Source organism: Branchiostoma floridae, chromosome 13, assembly GCF_000003815.2.
Source record: "Branchiostoma floridae strain S238N-H82 chromosome 13, Bfl_VNyyK, whole genome shotgun sequence".
In the NCBI taxonomy this organism is placed as follows: domain Eukaryota; kingdom Metazoa; phylum Chordata; class Leptocardii; order Amphioxiformes; family Branchiostomatidae; genus Branchiostoma; species Branchiostoma floridae.
The window spans coordinates 18870077-18893626 of NC_049991.1; the positions used below are offsets into that span (position 1 = coordinate 18870077).

At 40.3% G+C, this 23550-nt stretch overlaps 2 protein-coding genes across 5 annotated transcripts in view; one reads left to right on the forward strand and one right to left on the reverse strand.

Moving 5' to 3' along the window:
- The window catches only part of LOC118428895 (transmembrane channel-like protein 7), a 46887-nt gene that overhangs the window by 12376 nt on the left and 10961 nt on the right, over window positions 1-23550 (forward strand). For all 4 annotated transcript variants that reach the window (XM_035839173.1, XM_035839175.1, XM_035839174.1 and 1 more), the window contains 7 exons: window positions 11294-11351; window positions 11883-11964; window positions 16700-16870; window positions 20115-20209; window positions 20930-21090; window positions 21789-21936; window positions 22331-22492. In XM_035839173.1, coding sequence (XP_035695066.1) covers window positions 11294-11351; window positions 11883-11964; window positions 16700-16870; window positions 20115-20209; window positions 20930-21090; window positions 21789-21936; window positions 22331-22492 — 877 coding nt within the window. The remainder of the gene's footprint in view (window positions 1-11293; window positions 11352-11882; window positions 11965-16699; window positions 16871-20114; window positions 20210-20929; window positions 21091-21788; window positions 21937-22330; window positions 22493-23550) is intronic.
- On the reverse strand, window positions 3920-9980 carry LOC118428894. The gene is made up of 2 exons (XM_035839172.1): window positions 5684-9980; window positions 3920-5458 (listed from the first exon to the last, which is right to left on the reverse strand). The coding sequence occupies exons 1-2, from the start codon at window positions 9903-9905 to the stop codon at window positions 4818-4820; spliced, it is 4863 nt and encodes a 1620-aa protein (XP_035695065.1). The 5' UTR covers window positions 9906-9980; the 3' UTR covers window positions 3920-4817.

Below are 23550 nucleotides of genomic sequence, written 5' to 3' on the forward strand. Positions count from 1 at the left end.
CGCTTTGGATAGGTCAAGGAATATTCCAATGGTGAATTCTTTATTTTCCAGGGCTGATGTAATTTTTTCTATGAGTTGTATAAGGGGCATATAAGTAGAATAGTTTTTCCGGAAGCCATATTGATGTGTATATAGAATATTATTGTCATCTAGGTGCTTTAAGACGGAGACTTTTTCTCTGATGGAGACTTTGTTTGAATGTTGAATCCATCATACGCAACTGACGTTTCAAAACACTCTCCTTACCTTATTAGTAACACCCTGAACAGTTACCACGAAGCTTTTCATGTTGAATATGATGTAATTATTGTAAATCAGCCAGCCCTTATTTGCCCATGCCGTGTCTCCTGCGATTACTGGTAACCTTGTTGCCTTTAAAGGGTCAACTTCTAGTTTACAAAGGGACAAAACAACACCAGTTCCTGGGAGCCAAAATCCTGTCACGGTCGCCAGGGTCTTAAGATCTCCCGCTAAGAAGGCAACGGGCCTGTCAGGTTCACTTAAGATGTTTACCGACAGAACAGGTGGTTCAAAAAGCACTATTCCAGGGCTGGAAATACCACCTGCATATGCAGGTTAGTGCAGGTAAAATTGGAGCTGTGCAGGTATTTCTGATGTTTACCTACACCTAACCTGCAGTTGGTCCATGTACTGGGTTTTATACATAAATTTCCGATAATGTAGCTGTAGATGGATTGTTATTAGCTGCATTGTTACCACCTATAAGTTATAAAAGAAAGAAATAGCAATGGTTCCTGAACAATTTTAGTATGATCCATACATCCCAAATTCATAGTGGTGCAGGTAATGTTCAATGTTACATGTACCATCAGTGCAGGTATGCAGAAAAAAGTATTTCAAGCCCTGCTTAAGATGTTTACCCACAGAACAGGTGGTGGGAGAAGTACCGTTCTCATATTGATTCTGGCCTGCAACAAGTGGTTTACTGTCCATAAATGACTTTGGACCAAACTCCACGGAAAATTGGCTTTTCTTGGTGTCTTTTTTCATGATCTTTTACCTCCAAATTCACACTGACTGCTCCTGTTACCATTTCTCAACAGTTGCCACATTAAGAATATTTTGGAGAAGTAATTGTTCACTTGATTCTTGCCTCCAACATACCTTTGAACCAAACTGTACTGAAAAATTGCTTTTCTTAGCCAGTCATTTTCACCTTTTTCCTTAGAATTCACACTGACTGTTATTGTATCATTTATTTGTTTGTTTATCAAAGTTCTCCAAAATACAGTGGAAGGTATGGCGGAACAGGTGTTTCTTGTTGGAAGACAACTTTTCAAGGCCGCCATACTGAAATAATTTCTCAACAGTTGCCACATGATGATGAGTTGCCACATTTGAAATATTTTGTACTCAGACCTTAATATTGATCCTTGTCTCCAATAAGTGAAAATGTCACTCAGAAGCAAACAAACTCCTCCCAAAATGTCTTTTCTCAGCTATCTGAGTTTTCACCTTAAAGTTTCACCTCCAAATTGACACTGACTGCTGCTGTTTCTATTTCTCAACAGTTGATACCTTTAAAATGTTAAACTTAGAAGAAAAAAAATTGTGGTAGAATTTTGGAACAATTTTTGAAAATAGTCGTTTGGGCAAGGAGCTTTTATATCTGATATAAAAGCTCCTTGGTCTGGGCCATTATTTACCTGCTACTGGTCAAGTGCAATAAGGTTGTTTGACAATTTTAAGTGTCACAGGTGTCAATGTGGACTCTATGCTTAATCATTAACTTAAAGTATAAAGTCCAGACAATCTTGCAGGTCCACTAACCACTTAGAACTACAAAAATCCTCTTGAACAGCCATTTTCTTCTTTCTTTGGCAAATAAAAAAAAAAAGGTTGAACCACCGTGTGACAGACTGATGAACACTTCTGATATTGTAATACCAAAATTTTATAAACTGTTCTGACGGATAAACACTAGTTTACCTTTATTACCCGGGTAGCCTATATCCATTGTTTTTCAAAAAAGGTATTCAGGAATATCGAGTCGAAGGATGGTGGTATCAAATAAAAACATTGGGCTATGATAAAACAATGGGTATAGATTACCCCAATATATTTTAGAACATTGCAGTTTGATGGAACAATGGATATAGGTTTAATACCCCACGGATAAAGGCTTACTAGTGATACCTTATATTTTTGAAGGTTGAATACTCAGTACAAAATAATACAGTTTCTTGATACCAGAGATTTCATTAACTTTCCTGAGGGATTACCAGTACCTTGGTAGCTATTTGTTCTTTGAGGCTTGAAAGTCCCTTTTCCGACATTATATCCGGCCTGCCCTTGTGCCTAATACAGCTCTAGGGTTAATGTCTTTTCTGTTCTTTCGCCTCAGGGTGTCACAAATTGCTTCCAAGTCTGTTGTTTCCCAGTTGACACTCGTTGCCCACAGTGTTTCATGACAAAAACATCCCCTGGGATCTGAATAATTTAGTACATTACATGAATTAAGCTATCATATACATTTAGGCCTACTGTGTAACATTTACAGATGTCTTTGTGGACTCGGTAGTCAATCATTAATCACTATAATAATTGGCTTTAATTTTGCTGCTGTGGTTGTCTTATTTTTGAGATCGGGCTGGCATTTGGTATCCAGTCTATGTACGTGTGTCGACAGTGGCCACCTGTTTTACCTGTTCCCACATTAGATTTTTGTTCAAATATGCTGGAAAGTTTCTTTGTATTTTTTTTTTAGCAAATCTAAATTTACAACAGTGTTATTTTAACTGCACTTACTACATGTTGTCAGTCTAATCGGGTACCGCTCACAAAAGTCTGGGCCATGCAACAAGTGTAAATTATTGTCAATAAACTCCTTGAGCTATATTAATTTTACAACTGCGGTACTCTATCTTGTGTCCCGTTAATCTAATAAAATAATTAATCCTTCAAGTCTATTTTTGGCTGGGCAACAAGTGTAATTTATTATTCTCACTGTTAAGTTATAAGTAATGAAGCTTTGGCAGGGTGTACTTTATTGAACACCAATCATGGGCAATTCGCAGTTGTTTGATTATAGAATTCCTTATACAAATTACATGACAAAGTGCATATTACGTGCCTAGCTGCAGGGGAAGAATTAATGTTAATATCAACTCTCATATTTCCACTGGGTACCACATGAAGAAAACATTATATTAAAAAATAGAGGCCTTCTAAAGATTGTTGTGAACACATGAATATTTGATGTGTATGTATTTCTGAATGAGGATTACTGATAATTCATTGTTACATATCTCTAAATTCAGGTATTTTTCTCATGTGGCAGCATTATGGCACCCTGTGGAATTATGAGAGTTGAGTTACACAGTTCCCATCCAGTTTTGATTCCCACAAGGAAGTAAAAGGAAAATTTGTGTTATCGGGACCCTCCCTTCCATTGTTTGCTTTGTGGGCTGTTCCTTGTTGACTGTTAATACTGTTGACGGTATCTTATCAGCCCTGATACTGATAGGTGTCAGCAGTGAGTCAGGGTAAATTTTAGAAAGAGTGATTTCCTTATTGCCCAGGTGTGTTAAATGTTACCGTCATGTCACAGGTTTTAAGGTCATCATGAGATATTTGCTTGCAGTTGAAGCTGTTATTTTGTAAGGTTGTTGAACAATTAAGATTGCTACCAGCTATGAAAATGTTAAATGATTGTTTACATTTTTTCATATGAATAGGAATTTATGATTGCAATGTTTGCAGTCATGGTCAATTTGCTAAAGGATATATCTGCTGTACAGCTGTGCCATGTGAGCTGATGACAGTTGCTTTTGTGTACATGTACCTCTGCTGAATGCACTCACAATCCACACAGGGAAAGTCTGTTATTTGGGTGCAGTTCCTCTTTAGGCAGACAGGAGGCATTGTTGGCTGAGGCTATTGAATTCTCCCAATGGGCCAGAGGAGATATTGGTACCACCTGAGGGGGCAAATTTTCCTTATGATTTTTAAGTAGTAGGGTATCTGAGGGATATATTTTGATATGATAGCCATCGCAAAGTGGTAGCTTTGACCCGGCTATCTGCCCTTGACCTTTTGACCCCGATCTGGACCACGCCCTTTGATATAATTATACAAATGGGTATGTAAATCAATCAAACAATAATATTTTCAAATGAAACTTGTTAGGCTGATACAGAATGAATCAAGGATTACAGAAAACTTAATATCACTTCAATATGTTGATCCTATGAAGAGTTATGAGTCTTTGAATTATAATTTTTGGGCAAATTTTGGATGAAAAATGTTAATTTCTACTTTTCAAAGGCTGACATTTATTCCGAACACACATTTGACCTTGTTTTGTGTTTTAATCTGCTTTGTTGTATCATTCCCTGCATTCCAAAGTTTAAATCATGAAAATCCACCATTTCTATCTAGAGATATGAGTACCTAATTAAGTACACACCTACAGGCCTTGTGTTGGGGAAACCGTTGCTAGGGCCGTTGCTATGGAGATGCTGGGCTGCAATTCCAAGCTAAATGCAGCACAAAATCCAGTTTTTGTCGAGAAACTTTTGTTTTGGGAGAGTAATCAGGTTTAGAATAAGCTGACCAATAAGATGTTGAGTTAATGAGTATTATGTTTATCTAATAAAAAGTTAATAAATAATTTTATCTACTTGATAACATATGACAATGCCATATCATAAACCATAGCTGTAAGCTGTATGTACATAATGCAAAGCAACAAATTTGTCTATAGATGAACAACCTATATGCCCTGAGTATTTACACAATATGGCATGTACAAGCACAATTATCATTATCATGTCAACTTTACATTTGATTGTTATCTATTCATCATCAGTGTCACTAGATGTGTCATCAACATCACTAGAGGAGAGTTCAATGTCCAGATCCTCTTCAGTTTCTTCCTCTTTCCTGTTACAACAGTCTTTCAATTTACACATATCTGTGCAGTTCAAACCATTTGCAAGACAGGTGCAGGAGGGCAGAGTACACGACCGCGAGCAGCTACATGTCAGCAGCTCCAGTACAGCAGCTGGCGCGGGAGGTGACTGTAGCCATGTGATGGAAAGATTACCATCTTCATCTAACTTCCATCCTGCATCTACTGGGCTTGGTACCTGAGGGTCGTTCTGGAGGCACCCCCTCCATATACCGGCTTGGTAGTTTGCTCGTTGAACATGCAGATGAAGGCAGTCTCGGCACGGTGGTAGTGCACTTGATTCCACATTTCCCTTTTTGGCAATGAACAAGTGGTGCCGCATCTCGTTTACGTCAGCTACAGGGGTAGACGACACGTACATCTGACAGGTGAAGCGCTCAATCCTCTTGAACAGGGTGTCATCAGGAGACACCGTCCAGCTTTCTCCTAGTTTCTGAAATGCATTCTGGTACTCTTCATTCTTCAACATCAGCTTGAAAGCGCCCAACTTTCCACGGCCAGAAAATGCGCTAACAGTATCGCATCCTGGGAAACAACATATAGAGTGGCATTTAATCATTCACTATCAGCTGATGTATATGTGAGGTGTGTGTATTTAATTGATTGTGTCTGTTAAGCAAAATTCATGTTACAAAACTATGCAAAGTATGTGTTTAAAAATATTGTGGGAATTATCATGCAAAATGTTCTTGGTGCACATGCATAATGTACATGTAAATCTTCGTGAGGTAAGGCAATACTGGTACCCACCTGTGAATGCATGTAGTCCAACCAATGCTTTACAGACCTCTTCTCCCAATGCATCTGCCAACTTGTCAATGTCAATGAAGCGTGTTCTGTTCTTTGTGCCACACTTCTGGTACACCTTGCATGGGATACGTTTAGCGAAGGCGAGGCTGATGATCATGACGTCTGTGTCTTCTGCTGTGATGACAACTGCTTCAGAACCAGACTCAGCAGCGTGGAGTGCATGGAGTAGGAGGCGCGTGTCAGCTTCTTCTTGTGAGCATTGTAGCTCCGCAATTTCCACCCATTCATCTTTAGTGAACCTGTAGCAGGCATCCTCGCAGGTAGCATACAGCGTCTTGTTCCTAAGCTTCTCTCGGTAGCTTGGCTGCTTCCATTCGTCAACCAGAAACTTGATCAGGGACGATTTGTTGTTGGAGCTGGACAGAAACTTTCTCCATTGTTTGACCTGATATCCGCCAGTTATGGTTTTGTACTGTATTGCTGTGCTTGACCCACGCTTGAACCTCTCAGCATCTTTGATGGACTGGTCCCTGTACACGTCAAATATAACATCGATTCTGTGACTGTTCACACCTTCCTTTAAAACTATGGATATTGTGGTGTTTGCTAGCCCAGAAAACGTCATGTTGTTGCCGTTGATCTTTTGCAGAATGGCCATACCATCGATCAGACAGGTGGATGGAGTTGGGATATCTTCTGCTGGAGAAACACGACTCTCCAGCTCTCTTGCAAGGGCAGCTTTGTTGGTCTTACGTAAAGTACCATCAGCATTTGCAAGAGACCATGGAAGGGGACCGAGAGGATGTGTCAGGACATCTTTAATGCGGAGCTGCCTGCTTTCTGCAATGAGGATGATGTGCCTGAACAGGTTCCTGTCCGCCTGCAGGACAACTTCTTTGGTTTTGCCCTTTACACTGGTCTTCTTAGTGCCAATATTGGAGAATGTCTTCAGTTTTAGTTTTGTCAGCTTGTCATGGAACTTTACTTCTGGTGGGTCTTGCTCCAGTCGATTCCTTCGGAAGGAGAGATAGGCGTCCTCTCCCATTTGATGGGCGTCGGAAATATCCTTCACTATGTCGGGAGGTGCCACACTGCCCGTGGACAAGCTGACAAGGTCGGGCTCTTCTGAGGACATTGGGTTGATCCAGTTGTTCTCCATTAAATCGACCAATGAGCTGACATCGGCTTCATCCCTTCTAATGCGTGTAGTTTGTAGATCTTTATGAGAAAACTTACTACTCTTGGCACCACTAGTCATGTCCCTTAGTTGTTTCAAGAAGAAACTCCTGTGTTCTGCTGTGAGGTAGTACTTTGATATGGCTGAGTGGTTAAGGCTGAACCCCTTTGTCCCCCCGGCGGTTTGTGTGTCTTTGTTCACCGTCTCCTCGATAGTCTGGTCAACCGGAATACGTCCAAACGGGTTCGTATGGCCAATCTGAACAGAAAAGCGTCCTCTCATAAACTCTGCATACACGTCTGGATGTTGGGATTGCAATTGTGACATCTGTGCATAGTAGTATGACAGGTACCTTGCATAGTTTACCCTGTCATAAGCAAAGCACCATGGGATGAGCTGTCGGATGGACACTTGATGTAGCAACCAATCACCCTCCCTCGTTGCTCGAAGGAGCCCCAGCAAAATCTCTACGAGGTCAATGTAGGACATCCAATACTGTGTGAGGCGGCTGCTCTCACTTCGGAGGGTGGTGACATAGTTGTCAAACATGCACATGATTCTGTTATTTGTTGCTGACTGTAGGATGCCTAGTAAAGCTTGTTGTGATATATCATTGGTGTGGGTGTCGATGGTTTCCGTTGCTTCTTCCAGGTCAGTGAGATCCTCATTGTGGTTCTGACGCATCCAGGACAGAAACCCTGACCACACAAGCCTGAGTAAGGCCTCGTACACTAGCTTGTGGAACCTGACTGCTCTGTTGTACTTGCGTCCGTCCATCACTCCAGACACCGAACCCTCTGCTACTACCCCAGATTCAATGGCAAGGTCCCTCAGACCTGCATCCTGGAAGCGTTTTCCGATAATTGCCAGAAGTGTACAGGATGTATGGAAAGATCCCATTCTGATGACTATTGGTTTGAAAATATCTTTGTGCTTCCACATGACCTCTGTCGCCTTCGCATAGATAGCCTGATCAAAGACACAGACGATCTTCTTTAACTGGAGCTGATCCTTAATGACTAAAGACTGCCTGAGAATCTCATACACGGTGGACATCTGTGTTGCAGGGGCATTGATGGTGGGAAGGTAGCAAACGTTGTCAGGAATTACTGGGACATCACTGCGTGATTTGATGTTGAAGCCTGTCCAGCTGCTGATACTTTGCTCTTTTTGTTTAAGTATACGAGCTATCATCCATATTATATTCTTCAGCCGTGCAGTGTGAGTGATATCTTCCTCCTCGAGGTCAACAGATTGGCATGGTTCAGGACCCTCTCTTTGGCCAACATTGTAGGTTGGCAATACTGGCTGCTGCGCATCAATGCTTCTTCTTTTTGTTTTAGTCACTGGAGGGAGGGCTTCTACTTCAGTGGACTCTGTAACCCTGGGTTGGACAGCAATGCCATTCACACGATGAGATGTCCCACCACCACTTATGGTCTCTTCCAGCCGGTCGATGTTGTCCCAGGCAAGTGTTGTGAAAACTTGATTATGCAAGTTACTTGGAAGGGTTATGTCACCATCACCACTTGACAGCTTCTGAAGGCAAAGGGCCGTACTGATTTCCTCCATAGTACTGTAAGAAACACTGTGACCAAGTCGGTTCAGCAGTTGCACAAGCTCCACGTTTCCTGTCAGTGACTTGATGGAAAAAGCCAACGTGATGTGTTTGGGTGTTTTCACCTTTCCCTGGCTTACAGCATACACAGTGTCATATCCGAATGAGGTCACAAGTCGTTCCACCCTCTGTGATGCATCGGCATTGTTGAAACCACCTGTCAGCAAGTAGCAAAAGAATTTGACGACTGACGGAGGGATGATGTCTCTACTTTCGTCCTCCTCTGTGATCACCGGTGGCCAGGCTTGAGGAACATCCTGCTTTCTTATGTCGTCTCTAAGCAACAGGGCTGCCTTGGCAACAACATCTTTGTTAAGGAGTGATTTAAGAGTGTTGAGCTCCTTTTGTAAGGCCTGATTCGCTTTGACAAGGTCACATCTAGATAGATTGTCAGGATAGACAAGCAGTCTGAGGTTGTCATCAGAAAAGAAGTGTAGGGTACTAGAAAACTCGCTCTCTAAAGTCCGCCGCATGTGTTTCTTGGTGGAGTCTTTGATCTGCTCTATACCAAGAGACTTCATAGACTCCACTAATCTTGAGGAGAGGTCTGTCATTCGTAGTACCCTAGGGTTGCTGAACAGATCATTCCGTATGAATTGGAACAGCTCTTGATACGCAGTATCCAGAGCAGACTCATATGGATCTTGCCTCATACTCCCTTCATTGTTGTCATCGTTGCCTGCTACACATGCGGTACTCCTAGTGTATTCTCTGTAGCATGATCTGTGGTATTGACCTTCTGCTGCTATAAGGTCCCTAGAAGCCAGACTTATCATTCTAAAATCCATTTTGGCTTCTGCAGCCTGTCGTATCTTCTCATCAGCCCTGAACTCACTGCATTGTACCAAAGGCTCTCTGGTCCTTTTTCCTGGCAGATATTTAGTTTTCTGGCAGAACATGCATTCATTCTCGTAAACCCTTGATGTTGAACATTGCTTTCTCTTACCGGTACAACTCTTTTCAAAATTGTCTTTGTCAGATTTCTCATCTGCATTCTGTTTCGCCAATCTGTCCAGATCTTTCTTCATGGTAAATATACTACGACATGTTCTGTGGTACTTGATATCTGGGATTTCGCCTTCTGACAAGCTTTTAGCAAGCTCTATGATGGGAGTGTAGTTTCTGATCTCAGCTGCTCTTAGTAGTGTTTTCCATGAGTCAATACTCTGGGGACTTATCAACTTAGATTCAGTCTCATCGTTTGGCGAACAGTGTATCACACAGTCTAAACGAGGACGTTTCGCTGCAACACACGAGTCTTTTGCACTTGCCATGTTGAAAAGTGAGGAGATAGACACAGAGAAAAGGAGGAAGACTGAGTACCTTATGGCTGTACGAATCTCTGAGGACTCCAGGTATGGTCGGCCTAGGCTGGAGGTTGGGGTGGGGTGGCGGTCACAATCTTTAGTACGATTCTTAGCATCCATGGAGCTGTTGAGATGCGTATGAAGTTGAAACAGGACTGGCCAGTGCTAGTGGCAACGTCGCCTCCCAGTCAGAGGTATGCGAGAGGAGTGAATCCATCCAGTCCGAACACAAGAATCAAGATGCCAAGTTGTCCACGCGGAGCTTGTACACTCAACTTAACATTGTCCCGAACATTGTAGATATAACGGGCAGGCTCACACTTTGGAGAAGTTCTAATGCTAGCTAAATATAGTTCTAAGAAGGCACAATCGTCAACCAGACAGCATCAAGGAGAGTAGCACATGGCCAGGCCATGATGATGTGGCACTACAGCCAAAATAGAGGTACAGGGAAGATGCGACTGGAAGTAATTAAGGCTCAGGGTGTGGGGAGAGGGGTCATTTAAAGGACATCTGCAAAAGTAGGTCAATGGCAATCACAACATGAGTGGTCAACAATGTTTATTGTTCTTATGTAGCAACCAACACTGTCAAGTGTTGTTTCATAGTTGTGGGAAATAGTATGCACACTCGTGCAAGGTCTCTTATACATGTAGGATGATAATGCTATTTAACTTATACATATAGCATGTAAGTTTTAAACTAGAATTATACTTTACCTTACATATGACACCTTGAACATGTTCTCTGTATATGTTGAAAGGTATAAGAACATAAAATATATCAAAAGACTAGGCTTTGTACTGCATTTTGCTTGGGATTGCAGCCCAGCGCCTCCATAGCAACGGCCCTAGCAACGGTTTCCCCAACACAAGGCCTGTAGGTGTGTACTTATTTAGGTACTCATATCTCTAGATAGAAATGGTGGATTTTCATGATTTAAACTTTAGAATGCAGGGAATGATACAACAAAGCAGATAAAAGCATGAAAAAAAGTCAAAAGTGAGTTTGGAATAAATGTCAGCCTTTGAAAAGTAGAAATTAACATTTTTCATCCAAAATTTGCTCAAAAATAATAATTCAAAGACTCATAACTCTTCATAGCATCAAGATATTGAAATGAAATTAAGTTTTCTGTAATCCTTGGTTCATTCTGTATCAGCCCAACAAGTTTCATTTGAAAATATTATTGTTTGATTGATTTACACACCCATTTGTGTATTTATATCAAAGGGCGTGGTCCAGATCGGGGTCAAAAGGTCAAGGGCAGATAGCCGGGTCAAAGCTACCACTTTGCGATGGCTATCATATCAAAATATATCCCTCAGATACCCTACTACCTAAAAATAATAAGGAAAATTTGCCCCCTCAAGTGGTACTGATATGTAAAATTTGGGGGTCTGGCCCATGGACTACAATCAGCAAGATTTTTTTGGACAATTGATGGTGTATTTACTTTATGACTTTTTTGTGTGTAAATCTTACAAAAATTTTTTGTCTGTGTACAGGAGAAAGCTGCAGGGGAAAGGATTGAAAGGTTTTGGATGGAGAGTCTCTATGCAAAGGGTGAGTAAGACTGATCTCCAAGCACAACGGTCCTATGCTAACATTAGCCTAAGATAGTATAAAAAGCTGGCAAAGGAGTGAATCTGGCCTTTGAGTTTGACTGTGTATGGCAACCGGTAGCCAAACACACTCCTAGGCCGGCTTTTCTCCTTTGCCAGCTTTTGATTCTGTCTTATGCTACTGTAACCGTACGCTTTGCTTGGAGACTCTTCTTTTTACATTTTACAACTTACATTTTCAATTTTGTTGATACTCATAATGTAACAAACAGTGTAGTGTCTGTAGTAGCATCAATTTTTTAAACATTTTTTGATTGAAAAAATTAATGTTGAGAAGATCCTCATTAGCTTATTACTATTTAGTAGTTTAAAAATGTTAAGCCAATGGCTAGTTGCCATGGGTAACCTTGGTTAATTGTACAGCCAAAAAAAGAAATAATTGGTTGAAAAAGTTATCTGGCCTGATTTTTATATCTTTTAGTATGGATTGGTAATAGGATTAAAACTAATGATAATCCCTGTCTTCTTACAGAGATGGAAAAAGAGCAAAGAGAACATGAGCGATGCTTTCGCCAAGCTGGAGGTGTGGAGGAGTCCTATGCATTCAATAGAGGGTGAGTCATTCATGCAGGAATCTTACATAGTATTAACATCAACTCTCATAATTCTACCAGATGCTGCATGAGAAAAATACATTGAATTTAAGAGATGACTTACTAATGCAGAATCAGTAATCCTGAGATATATAACATTGACTATCATAATTCCACCAGGTGCCATAATACCGCCACCTCAAAAAACGATGGTATAGAGGTCTTCCCAAGATTGTCTTGAACACCAAATGTTGAATATCCTAAATGTAATACAAGTCAGATATTTGGGTGTTGAAGACAATCTTGAGAAGGCCTCTATAACAACGTTTTTGGAGGTGGCGGTATAATGGCACCTGGTGGAATTACTCTTAAGTCCCTAATAAACGTACCGGGACGTTTATTTTTTTCAGCCGAAAAATCCACCCGGTACGTTCTTATTTTGGACGGTACGTTTATTATTTTTTTTTTAATTGGACCAGAAACCCATGAAATAATGAAAATTTGGGTTTTTCTAACCATATTTTTGCTCAAAATTCACAAATTTTCAGTCGATTAGCGGCGCGGATAAATTTTTTTCCCCATCGCTATGACTCAAACATTACGCGGTACTCGTAACATATCGGTCAATCTCGCTATGACACTACAAAGTAAAAGTTATTATTTTGAGAAAATAAGATGCCACATTGAAGTTTTAAGTCACATTTGTTTATAAACAACTTTAAAAGTCTTTGTTTACATCGTAAACTAAAATAACACTGACCACAAAACATGTCATATTTTCGGCCGTGTGGTTCCATGCGCTATCGGCAGCGAGTCGGAAGAAAAATTCTTTCACAAAAGAAATAATGGACGTAAAAACAACAACTAGAACCTCGATTCCCTTGTGATATGAGTTTTGAGGCCGCAAATTCTCCAAAACGGCAGGAATTCGTCGGTAAAAACAGCTGAAAACTTGTTGCGAACTGATCCAATATGGCTGCCATTTGTAACATGCAGTGACAGTAAAACTGGCATCCGATTTGTTCACAAGATTCCGATCTTTAAAATGATGCCGTAAACGCATCGAAAAGATCGTATTTTAGGTTGATAATGGACACAGAATGCCATTTATATTTTCAGAGTGTTGACTTTCAAAAATAATCGTAAGATTTTCTCATTTTAGCGATTTCTAGTCTGTAACATAGTAGTATTTTTTGGCCTGAGATGATGAGCTACTTTTACAGACAAGTTCTCACAAAAACTTATTTGTAAACAGGAGTTTATGAAATATGAACAAAACGCTATTCTGAGAGTGTTGATGTATGTTTAAATTAGTGGTAATTTCTGAGGAAAATATGGTTAAGTACTTGCAGCTATATATATACAATTATCTTAATGACATGCCAGTAGTTACAAGTAATATACAATTTTCATTGATTACTTGCTTCAAGTTCAAAGTAGAATATGCATGTATCATGTAAATTTTCACTTGTTGAATTTGAAAGCGCCATTTGCCCCTGGTTATGGGTCTTAGCGGGGAACCTATGCCCAATTTTTCAACATTTGGGCTACTACTAGTACGAATTTATTAAAATCTATGTATACCTTTTATTACAAAACGGAGGAAATATTATAATTTCACCAAGATATCTATAGTTATTCATTATATATACAGCTAACTGATAAGGTGCTAAGGTATAAGGTATAACTTATACTATAAGCAAATAAAAAGAACCTACCTGCTTCTTTCCATCGGACAGAAGTAGCATGGACACAATCTACATGTCAATTTGGTCATTTTCCGGGGGGTATGTTTATTCCGGAAGGTATGTTTATTAGATTTTGAAGATTTGTCCGGGGGGTATGTTTATTCCGGGGGGTATGTTTATTAGGGACTTAAGAGTATGCGAATGTGTGTTACATGTACACTTCAGATATTCATGTGTTCAAGACAATCTTGAGAAGGCCTCTACAACTTTGTTCTTTTGTTGTGGTGGTGTTATGGAACCCGGTGGAATTATGACATGGGGATATTGATGCAAGATAGACTTACATGATGTCAGACGATTCAGTATTACAGCTCGAAGAAAGCTACTTAGGAAGACAAATGCTCAGGCCAGAACATAGAAAAGCACATATACATAACATGTAGGTTCTAAGCAACACAACTCTTTCACAAGGACAATGAACAGTGAACTTCAGCAGCTCTAAAACGTAAAATACTGTTTGCGATATTTATATTTCAGCCATACCATAGGTATGGTGAAATATATTGTATTCGTAATGTTTCTTTCTTTCTTTCTTTCTTTCTTTCTTTCTCCTGTCAAATCTTCAGAACACGGTATCTCCGTTGTTCCTCAACCGAATGACTTGAAATTTGGCACAAGAGTAGAGTAGGCCAATACCCTCGGACGTTTTTTCCATTTTTTCCATATTTGTCTCTTAAATGATTTTATTAAGGTTTTTTGGTCATCTTAAGACCAAAACTGTATATTTGGGCCCCCTGTACCCTGGTATTATAACCGAATGAGCTGAAATTTGGCACAGATGTGCCTTGATAAGTCCCCCATATAGATTCAATATCAGTTTTGGTGTACAGTATAAGGAAATGCTTATTTTTGCGATTTTTTGGTCATTTTTTTACCAAAAAAGGACACTTTTGGCTCCTGTACCTTGGTTTTAGAACCGGATGACCTGAAATTTAGTATAGGAGTGCCCTAGACATATGCGCACATGGATTCAATAACATTTGAGGCATACAGTACAACAAAATGCTTAATTTTACGATTATTTGGCCATTTTATGACCAAAAAGTACACTTTTGGCTCTTGTGCTCTGGTTTTAAAACCAAATGACCTAAATTTTGGTAAAAGGGTGCACTAGATATTTATTCAAATGACACATGTATAATTTTTGTCATAGACTACGTCAAAATGATATATTTGGGGATTTTTTTGTCATTTTCCTATTTCCAGAGGGATCAATGACCTTAAGGTCGTTGACCCCCAGCTGCAGATTGCACCTACTGGCATATATGTCTATCTAATCTAATTAGATAGGTAACCGATCACTTAGCCTGAATCTATATCCTAAAGAGTGGGGGTGGCAGCCAATCAGCGAGCCCGGTGTTATCTGGAAGAGTCCATCCTTACACGGAGGGGTTCATTTTTTTTTAAATTCATCATTGGACTGGTGAAGTCTTTCAGTGGATGTATTTTTGGACAGGTCTATTTCGCAATTTTACAGAAAGTGTGCTGGCAGTCTATTCTCACACGGAGGGGGGATTTTTATAAAAGTCATATTTTGGACTTTGGTGACTTCTAGTTTGTCAAAGTCTTTCAGTAGGGTTATTTTTGGACTGGTCTAATTTGCAATTTTACATGGGTGAGTCCATTCTTGCATTGAGGGGGGGCTTTTTAAAAAATCCATTTTTTTGGACTTCAGTGATTATGCCAAAGTCCTATTTTAGCGGATTTATTTTTGGACTGCTCTACTTTACATGGAAGAGTCCATTTTTGCACACGGAAGGGGGATTTTTTCAAATTCACTTTTGGACGGGCGATGATTCAAAATTCAATTTTTAGTGGAAGTGTTTTTAGACTGGTCTATCATACCTTTTCATGCACTGGGACCTGTTTTGCTAAATTCAATTTTGGATTTGGTTTCTTATTCAAAACGCCAAGGTTTCAGTGTGAGTATTTCTGGACTGGTCTACTGTGCAAATTCACATAGGGTGCACTTGAGTCCATTCTTGAACGGGGGGATTTTGTAAGATTCATTTTTGGGTTAAATCGTCATCAGTAAAAGTGATTTTTCAAATGGGTGATTTTGAAATAGTCTATTGTTGCATGGGGAGGGAGATGGCTGAAATATGCTGTATTTGCTCTCAAGCAAATGTCGGCCTTTCTAGTTATTGTAACAGACTTTACACAGTTCAGTGTCAGGCTTCAAGCTATTTCCTGTATATATATAAGTTTGAGGTTTGTGAAATAATAGATAAATCATTATGAACATCTTATAGTACAATATGTACTAAAGGACAGCTACTTTGAAAGTTGCTATAAGTTAGTTAGTGTATTATTATGGTCCAAACTCATTTTTGAACCATAACAACATGAAGTTGCTGCCACCCTAAAAACAAAGTTTTTGTAGCTGTTTTTAGTACTTGAAAGGTCAAGGTAGCGCCTGTCCCAAATGTGGAACATGTATTGTCTGACGTTCTGCTACTTTTCTTTGTGTTCCCATGGTAACGGGCAGCTACAGGGCAGATATTGAACCCCATGTAGCATTTCCCAAGCTGATGTTCTATGCGTTACCATGGTTATGGGAACTTTAGTGCATATATTTTTTCTTTTCCTATTCATAGTAGGACAGGATCAATATGTTGCTCGTTAAGGTTTGGAATGCCTGTCTCTGAATGTCTGAATGTGAAGGAACTCAATGTGTATTTGGAAATACGGCCAATGGCATATATCTTCACATAATGGAATTAATGATGATATAATTATAAAATTATTATCTATCTTGTTAAGGGAAAAAGTCTCCTTTATTGATTTTCGGAATGGAAATCCTGCCATATTTTTAATTTTCTGAAAAATTTTGTACCCTTTTTCACAAGAAAGTTTGGGACAGGATTCAATCTTACTTCTTCTGACAGAAATCTGATGTTTTTTACTTTGCTTTTCCACAGGAAAGTTTGGTACTGATATCCTGTACTTGTTCATTTCCTACTTCCTCAGAGTCTGACAGATGTTTTTTATTTACTTTTATTTGACAGGAAAGTTTGGGACGGGAATCTTGTCGTATTTCCAGTTCATGCGGTGGCTGCTGTTCCTGAACCTGGTCATCTTCCTGCTCATGTTCCTCTTCATCCTGCTGCCTGCTCTCATCTTCACCCGGCAGATCGGCACCGTCACGTCGTCCAACTCTACAAACTCAAGTGCAGTTGGTGAGCATCCTCCTAACGCCCGGTCCCCAACGGCATTAGCCTATGGGGCCCTGCTATCTCATGCCCTATCAGTGGTTATTATGATTGTCACCACAAACCAGCTGTCAACCAATCAGAGAATAGGCTTTTCTTGGGCTTTTTGTTGTCGCAAGCTGTCTCGCAAAGGCCACTGGGAAGCTATCAGCCAATCATGTTACGTATTACATGGCTCCATCCTCCTAAGCCCGATCCCCAACGGCTGACTCCCCATATAAGGGCAAGCTCATTAATATTTATAAGTAGGGCGGTCCCTAACTGGTCTGAGTGCACAAGATAGCAGAGGTAAACACAAGGAGTTTTGACACGACTGTGGTCCCTCTGCGTAGGAGAATGTTGGCCAGGAGCCGTTCGTTTGTTCCTTCCTTCATTCCTTCAGTTGTTCAGACTAGGGCTGGGTACCAGTACAGCGTACCAGTACAAAACCGCTTATTGGACCGGTCCAGAAAAACCGGACCTGAAAAAATTAGGTGAACCGGATGTTGGACCGATTAGAAAATTAACAGACTATCTATCAGGCATTCACACATTTTGGCGCTTGCAGGTGGAAGAGAATAACAAGAGTGAACTAGAGTAAAGAGTTTATAGTCATTTCTACCAAGTTTTACAGTCAATCGTACAGGTGCAGTTAGCGTTGTAGGATTCTAAAATGCCAGTGTAAGCCTAACACTCCACCAAACAGATTTTTTTGTAGTGAAATGGACCATTGATATAAGTAGGGACCGTACGGCATTTAGCGAGGGGGGAGGGCCGGTCCCAAGGGGGGGGAGGGCCTAGCAAAAAAATATTTTGCCAGGGGGAGGGCCCAGCAAAAAAATTTTGACTTGGGGGGAGGGCCAAGCAAAAAAAAAATAGCTTGGTCTACCAGCAAAATTTGTCCCTTAAGATCCAAGAAACAGCGTTTCAGAGGGTCAGGATTTCAAAATTTTTCTGGACCTCCGCAAGGGATCGCCCAAAGTTGGCGCTCGGGACACAGTGAAAATGCAAAAGGGGAGGGGGCGGGGCTTCTGCATCGCCCTCGAAAACCTTTTTCACTTACAGAAATGTTATTAAACTCTAGATTAGTCTGCCAGCAAAAATTACCCCTGTCCTATTGCCCTCAAAATGTAAGAAATTGTGTTTCAGAGCTCGAGGGTAAAGATTTGCAAATTTCCCTGGATCTCTTTTGACGTGACCGGCCTCGTGCCTTTGGTGGCCGACATCGTGATAATGTGTTCGGGGGGATTTAATTTTGTATTTCTAAATTGAAATGCCATTAAATTTAGCTTTGTTTGCCAGCAAAATATTTCCCTCAAACTGCAGGAAATAGCTTCTAAGAGGGTCAAGATTAAAGGGGCGGGGCACGCGCCGCTTCATGGCGCAAATCTACTAGAAATCCAGATACAAATGCTTTTTAGGTGTTGTTTTGATATCAAAACAATGAAATAGCTGCTATAAATTAAAGCAAATATTTATGCCTCCATGAAGCAGATATTTATCCCTCTATTATTAAGCAAATAGTTTGAGCCATTCTGTTTTCCTTTTTTTTACTAGGGGCGAGAGATCTGCTTTGCGATGAAAATCATGAAAAAGTAGGATGCAAAGCACATTTCCAAATGGGAGCGCATATTTTATTGGCGTCTTGAATATTTTTTCAAAGTTGATAGGAAGGGAGAGGGCCTAGCAAAAAATATTTTGCCAGGGGGAGGGCCTAGCAAAAAAATTTTTACCTGGGGGGAGGGCCTAGCAAAAATTTTTTGACCCGACCCTCTGGCGACCGGCCCTCCCCCCTCACTAAACGCCGTACGGTCCCTAAGTCATACTGAATCAGGTCCAGGTCCAGGTTCAGGTCCGAACCTGGACCTGATCCTCTGGACCTGAACTGGACCTGGACCTGAATTTTCTGTACCGGTACCCACCCCTAGTTCAGACCCTTGCTTGTAATACCTATAGGCCTAAGAAAAAATGGTTGTCTCCGCAGGGTTTAACAAGTTTTCTAAAATTCACTTGTCCTATCGGGCATGCAAGTACATAAAAAATTTTCTTGTCCGACCCAACTTTTCACTTGCTCAAAATCTATGTATATTAACATTTTTCTATGTATTTTCACTTCCAGCAAGGGAATTCTTTTATTATCAGCTCTATTTTTCTGTGTTGACCAATGCTTGATGTCATGACTGTGAAAAGTATGTACAAAATCTTACGGAAAAATCTTACTTGCCCTATTGGGCAAATGGGTTATGACAAACACTTGCCCAATCAACATTTTTACTTGCCCAGGACAATCGGACTATTGGACCTGCAGGGCTTGAAATACTGGGTGCATGTGCACCCAGGTGCACCAAAATTTGGAGCTGTGCACCCAAATATTTTCTTACGTTTATGTATGTAAAGATATCAAAGTATACTAAGTATACATCATATTCTTGACATCTAAGTGTTAGAAAGATAAGAAAAATGTCTGTCATGGTACTTGTTTAAGAATTTGATAGCTTGTAACTAAATTTTATTATGAGGTTATTACTTAGATTTAAGTGGTGCACCCAAAAATGTTTTGGTGCACCCAATTTTTTTAACTGGGTGCACCAATGCACATAATCCCAAAAATGAACTTTGAGCCCTGGGCATGCAAGTACATAAAAGATTTACTTGTCCGACCCAACTTTTCACTTGCTCAAAATCTATATAACATTTTCTATGTATTTTCACTTCCAGCAAGGGAATTCTTTTATTATCAGGTCTATTTTTCTGTGTTGACCAATGCTTGATGTCATGACTGTGAAAAGTATGATACAAAATCTCACTCACAGAAAATCTTACTTGTCCTATTGGGCAAATGGGTTAAGACATACACTTGCCCGATCAGCATTTTTACTTGTCCAGGACAATCAGACTATTGGACTTGTCTAACCCTGGTCTTCGGTTACATCACCGACTCTAGCAAAATCTGCCAACCCTCGCCTTTTTTGGGTTGACCACAAGCACTGACAAGGGACGTAAAATTTGCGATCTGACATCTGAGTGATGATAAAGTTGCAGACCCTTTTTCTAACATGTTCTCCTTATTCTGGTGTACAATGTTTATCTGACAATTAGAACATGAACATGCGCACATCTTGATATCTACTAATTTTCTGTAGTTATTAGAAATTAGAAATAATCGTTTTTTTCTCAATTTAAGAATCTAGTAGCATGAAGTGAATTTTTTATTTTCCCTCTTCAACCTCAGACTGTGAGAGTAGATATGTGCCTTTCAACGTCAGCTTGTACGAACCAACACGAGACCACATCAGTGACTACATCGTTGACGTACTGCAGGGAAAGGTATGTCCTAATTTGTTTTATTCATCTTTATTTATTCATTTTCCGTAAAAAATCTCAATAAATCGAGAGATTGGTGTTGCACCTTGTGTGCAACCTAACTTTTAGATGAGGTTGCCCGCCAGGCAACTTTGATACCTGGCTTTAAAACAGTATTTCCAGGGTTGGACAAATTTTCTAAAATGCGCTTGTCTTATCGGACAAGTAATACTTGCCTGGACCAACTTTTCACTTTTTACTTGCCTGGACATGCACTTGCATAATCTGCATTTTCGCTTACCCAGGACAATTAAGCTTAAGTGGACAGTGACTATGTTGTATTAACTAATCTTTAATTGCTGCTAGGGCATCATTCTAAGTGGTGTAGAATTATGATGTTAATCGTTTTTCGAGATGTTCTGTAATGTAACCATGACACTTGATACGCCAAATAGCAATTACTCCGACAAGCAACTGGATATGATTTTGGAAAATGTTTCAGATCTGTTGCTTGAGTAATTGCTTTTTGGCGTATCTTATTACCTGGATGTGTAACCTTCATGGATGCATGACATGTTCTATCACTGTTGCTAGGGCATCATGGAGGACACCCACCTGTTCTACAGGTTCTATAGAATATTAACATAGATTCTGAAGCTTTAAATGATGTTCTATAATATGATGTTTTCTCTGAGATGGTCTGTAATGTAACCATGACACTTGATGTTCTATCACCGTTGCTAGGGCATCATGGAGGACACCCATCTGTTCTATGGGTTCTATGAGAACACGATTCAGCGGATCCAGGAAACGGAAGGCTTCACGTTCACGTACAACCTTCCGCTGGCGTACCTCCTAACTTCCCTGTCATACTTCCTCATCAGCCTCATCCTCATGGTCAGGAAGTGAGTACAGCTTCTTGTCGTTTTCGAAAAAAACAATTCACGGGTCTTAGTGGCAAGTGTGCAGGTGTTGACACATTGGCAGCACCAAATCTGTAAGTGTTTTTGGCACCTTTAGACAGATTAGCCGTGAGGCTGGGTGGGCGTCACTCCACCGTCATGGGGGCAGGGGCATGGCGAGTATCGAACTCAGGACCTACTGATTCTGATTCCAACGCTCTAGCCGTTGCGCCACACAGACACCCCTTTTTCGAAATACTTCTGCATGACAATGTGCGCTTATGAGTTATGTGTAGGGTTCTAGCCAGAATTTTGTTTTGTCGCAATGGTTATGGCAAGGTAGTGAAGTGACCATTTTCATTTCTGGTGAGGTATAAAGAAGTATTAAACTTTCAATTTGTGATTGGTATGATTCTGTAGTATAGCAGTCATACAAGGGAGACATATTTGCATTGTCTTTTTTACAGAAAAGAAAGCTTAGCAGTAAAGTAACTAAAACAAAACCATAGCACTTCCAGGACAAGAGATTGAAAAAAGTTCTGCTGCAGTACCAAGGTCATAAAACAGTTGGCCAAAATTCAACCTTGACCATCATCTTTTTAACCCTTATTTTTCATAGGGGTAATAAATTTAGTTTTAAAGTTGACCGTACCAGATTGTGTCAGTAAAGTGTGCTTACTGTCCCTTCCTTTCTCCTGCAGTTCTGCTCAGGGTCTCCAGGAGTCTCTGGTGAGCAGTGAGGACAAGTTCTACACCTACTGCAACAAGGTGTTCGCCGGCTGGGACTTCTGCATCAACGATGGGAGAGCAGCCGACCTCAAACACGGCCAGATCAGATACGAACTCAAGGTAGGGGACATGTAGAAGGTGTACTTGTAGTACATTTACAAGGTACATGTATTAGGTGTACTTTCAATGGATGTTGAGCCTGGAAAGATGCCTTACATCGACCCTATTGTATTGCTTAAAGTTTTGAAGATGTAAGCTGTAGAATTTGAGTTAATTGCAAAAGCTGTCTTGTACCTGATGGCTTTGCACCCACTGGATTTTGTCCGAAACTCTTGACAAGATTGTTATTGTTATTGGTTGGGCCGACTACTCTCTCTTTGCAGCCAGGGGCTGAATTGCAAGGAGCTTACAATATTAGATTGTCCTTTATTCTCATTAGAATTTTAAATTTGTTTGTAGTACTTTGTGTAGAATGTAGAATTTGATCATCACATCATTTTCCATCTCCATTCAGACCGACCTGGAGGAACAGCGAATCCTTCAGAAGCAGGCGAAGAGGACGGGCGGGGAGAAATGCCGACTCTACAGCGTCCGGTTCGTGGTCAACATCTTCGTGCTGGCCATCCTGGGAGCCGGCGGATTCCTCATCTACTATGCCAGTACCTTCGCGCTGGAGGTGAGGACATGCAGACATTTCTGAAAAGATTTATATAAGTTCCACTGCAGTACTTGAGAAAACAGCTAGGGGACCCATTATTGAACATGACCTTAATTTTCCCGACCCCTGCCCAACCTACTGACTTGGAGTATCATTAGGATTCATACCATTGCTCTGGAGCTGAGGACATGTAGAGACATTGTGCAAAAAGATGACAAAACTGGAATTTCAGCCATAGTACCTTAGAAAGCAGCTAGGTGACCCATTATATTGAACTTGATCATTTTCCCAATCCCTCCAAACCTACCAAATATCATCAGGATCCATTCAAAATCTCCTTGAGTTACACTGTTCACACACACACACTCACACATTTGTTATTGTAACATGAAGAGCACATTGTATTTATATTGTACATTGTACAGTACCTGTTATAACATTACATAATGCAAAATATGTATACCTGGATAAATTCTCTAAAAAGTCAGAAGTTTCAGCACTTGGGCTGGGTACCGGTACAGAAAATTTAGGTCCAGGTCCAGTTCAGGTCCAGAGGATCAGGTCCAGGTCCGGACCTGAACCTGGACCTGATTCAGTATGACTAATATCAATGGTCCATTTCACTACTGTTAACAAAGAAATCTGTTTGGTGGACTATTTAACTCAGTACTGTAAAACTTGGTAGAAATTACTATAAACTCTACTCTAGTTCACTCTTGTTATTATAATAATAATAAGATAAAATTGGTTTATTAGTTCAGTCAGTGAACAATAAAATACATCGCAGCTTCTTCTACACATTAGAAGAGGCTGAATTGCGCATTTTAGACATTGTACTTCATATTCTCTTCCACCTGCAAGCGCCAAACGTGTGAATGCCTGATAAATAGCCTGTTCATTTTCTAATCGGTCCAACATCCAGTCCACCTAATTTTTTCTGGTCCGGTTTTTCTGGACCGGTCCAATAAGAAAAAACGGTGTTGTACCAGTACGTTGTACCGATACCCAGCCTTATTCAGCACTATCTTTATCAGTGAATGAGAATGAGTCTGAAGAAGTATAGACTAAATAAATCA

Bases quoted from the DNA above. Each gene is read 5' to 3' on its own strand.
- LOC118428894 (XM_035839172.1), bottom strand. From the start codon at position 9,905: ATGGATGCTAAGAATCGTACTAAAGATTGTGACCGCCACCCCACCCCA. The intron at 5,459-5,683 runs GTGGGTACCAGT...GTTGTTTCCCAG, and splicing joins TGGACTACATGCATTCACAG to GATGCGATACTGTTAGCGCA.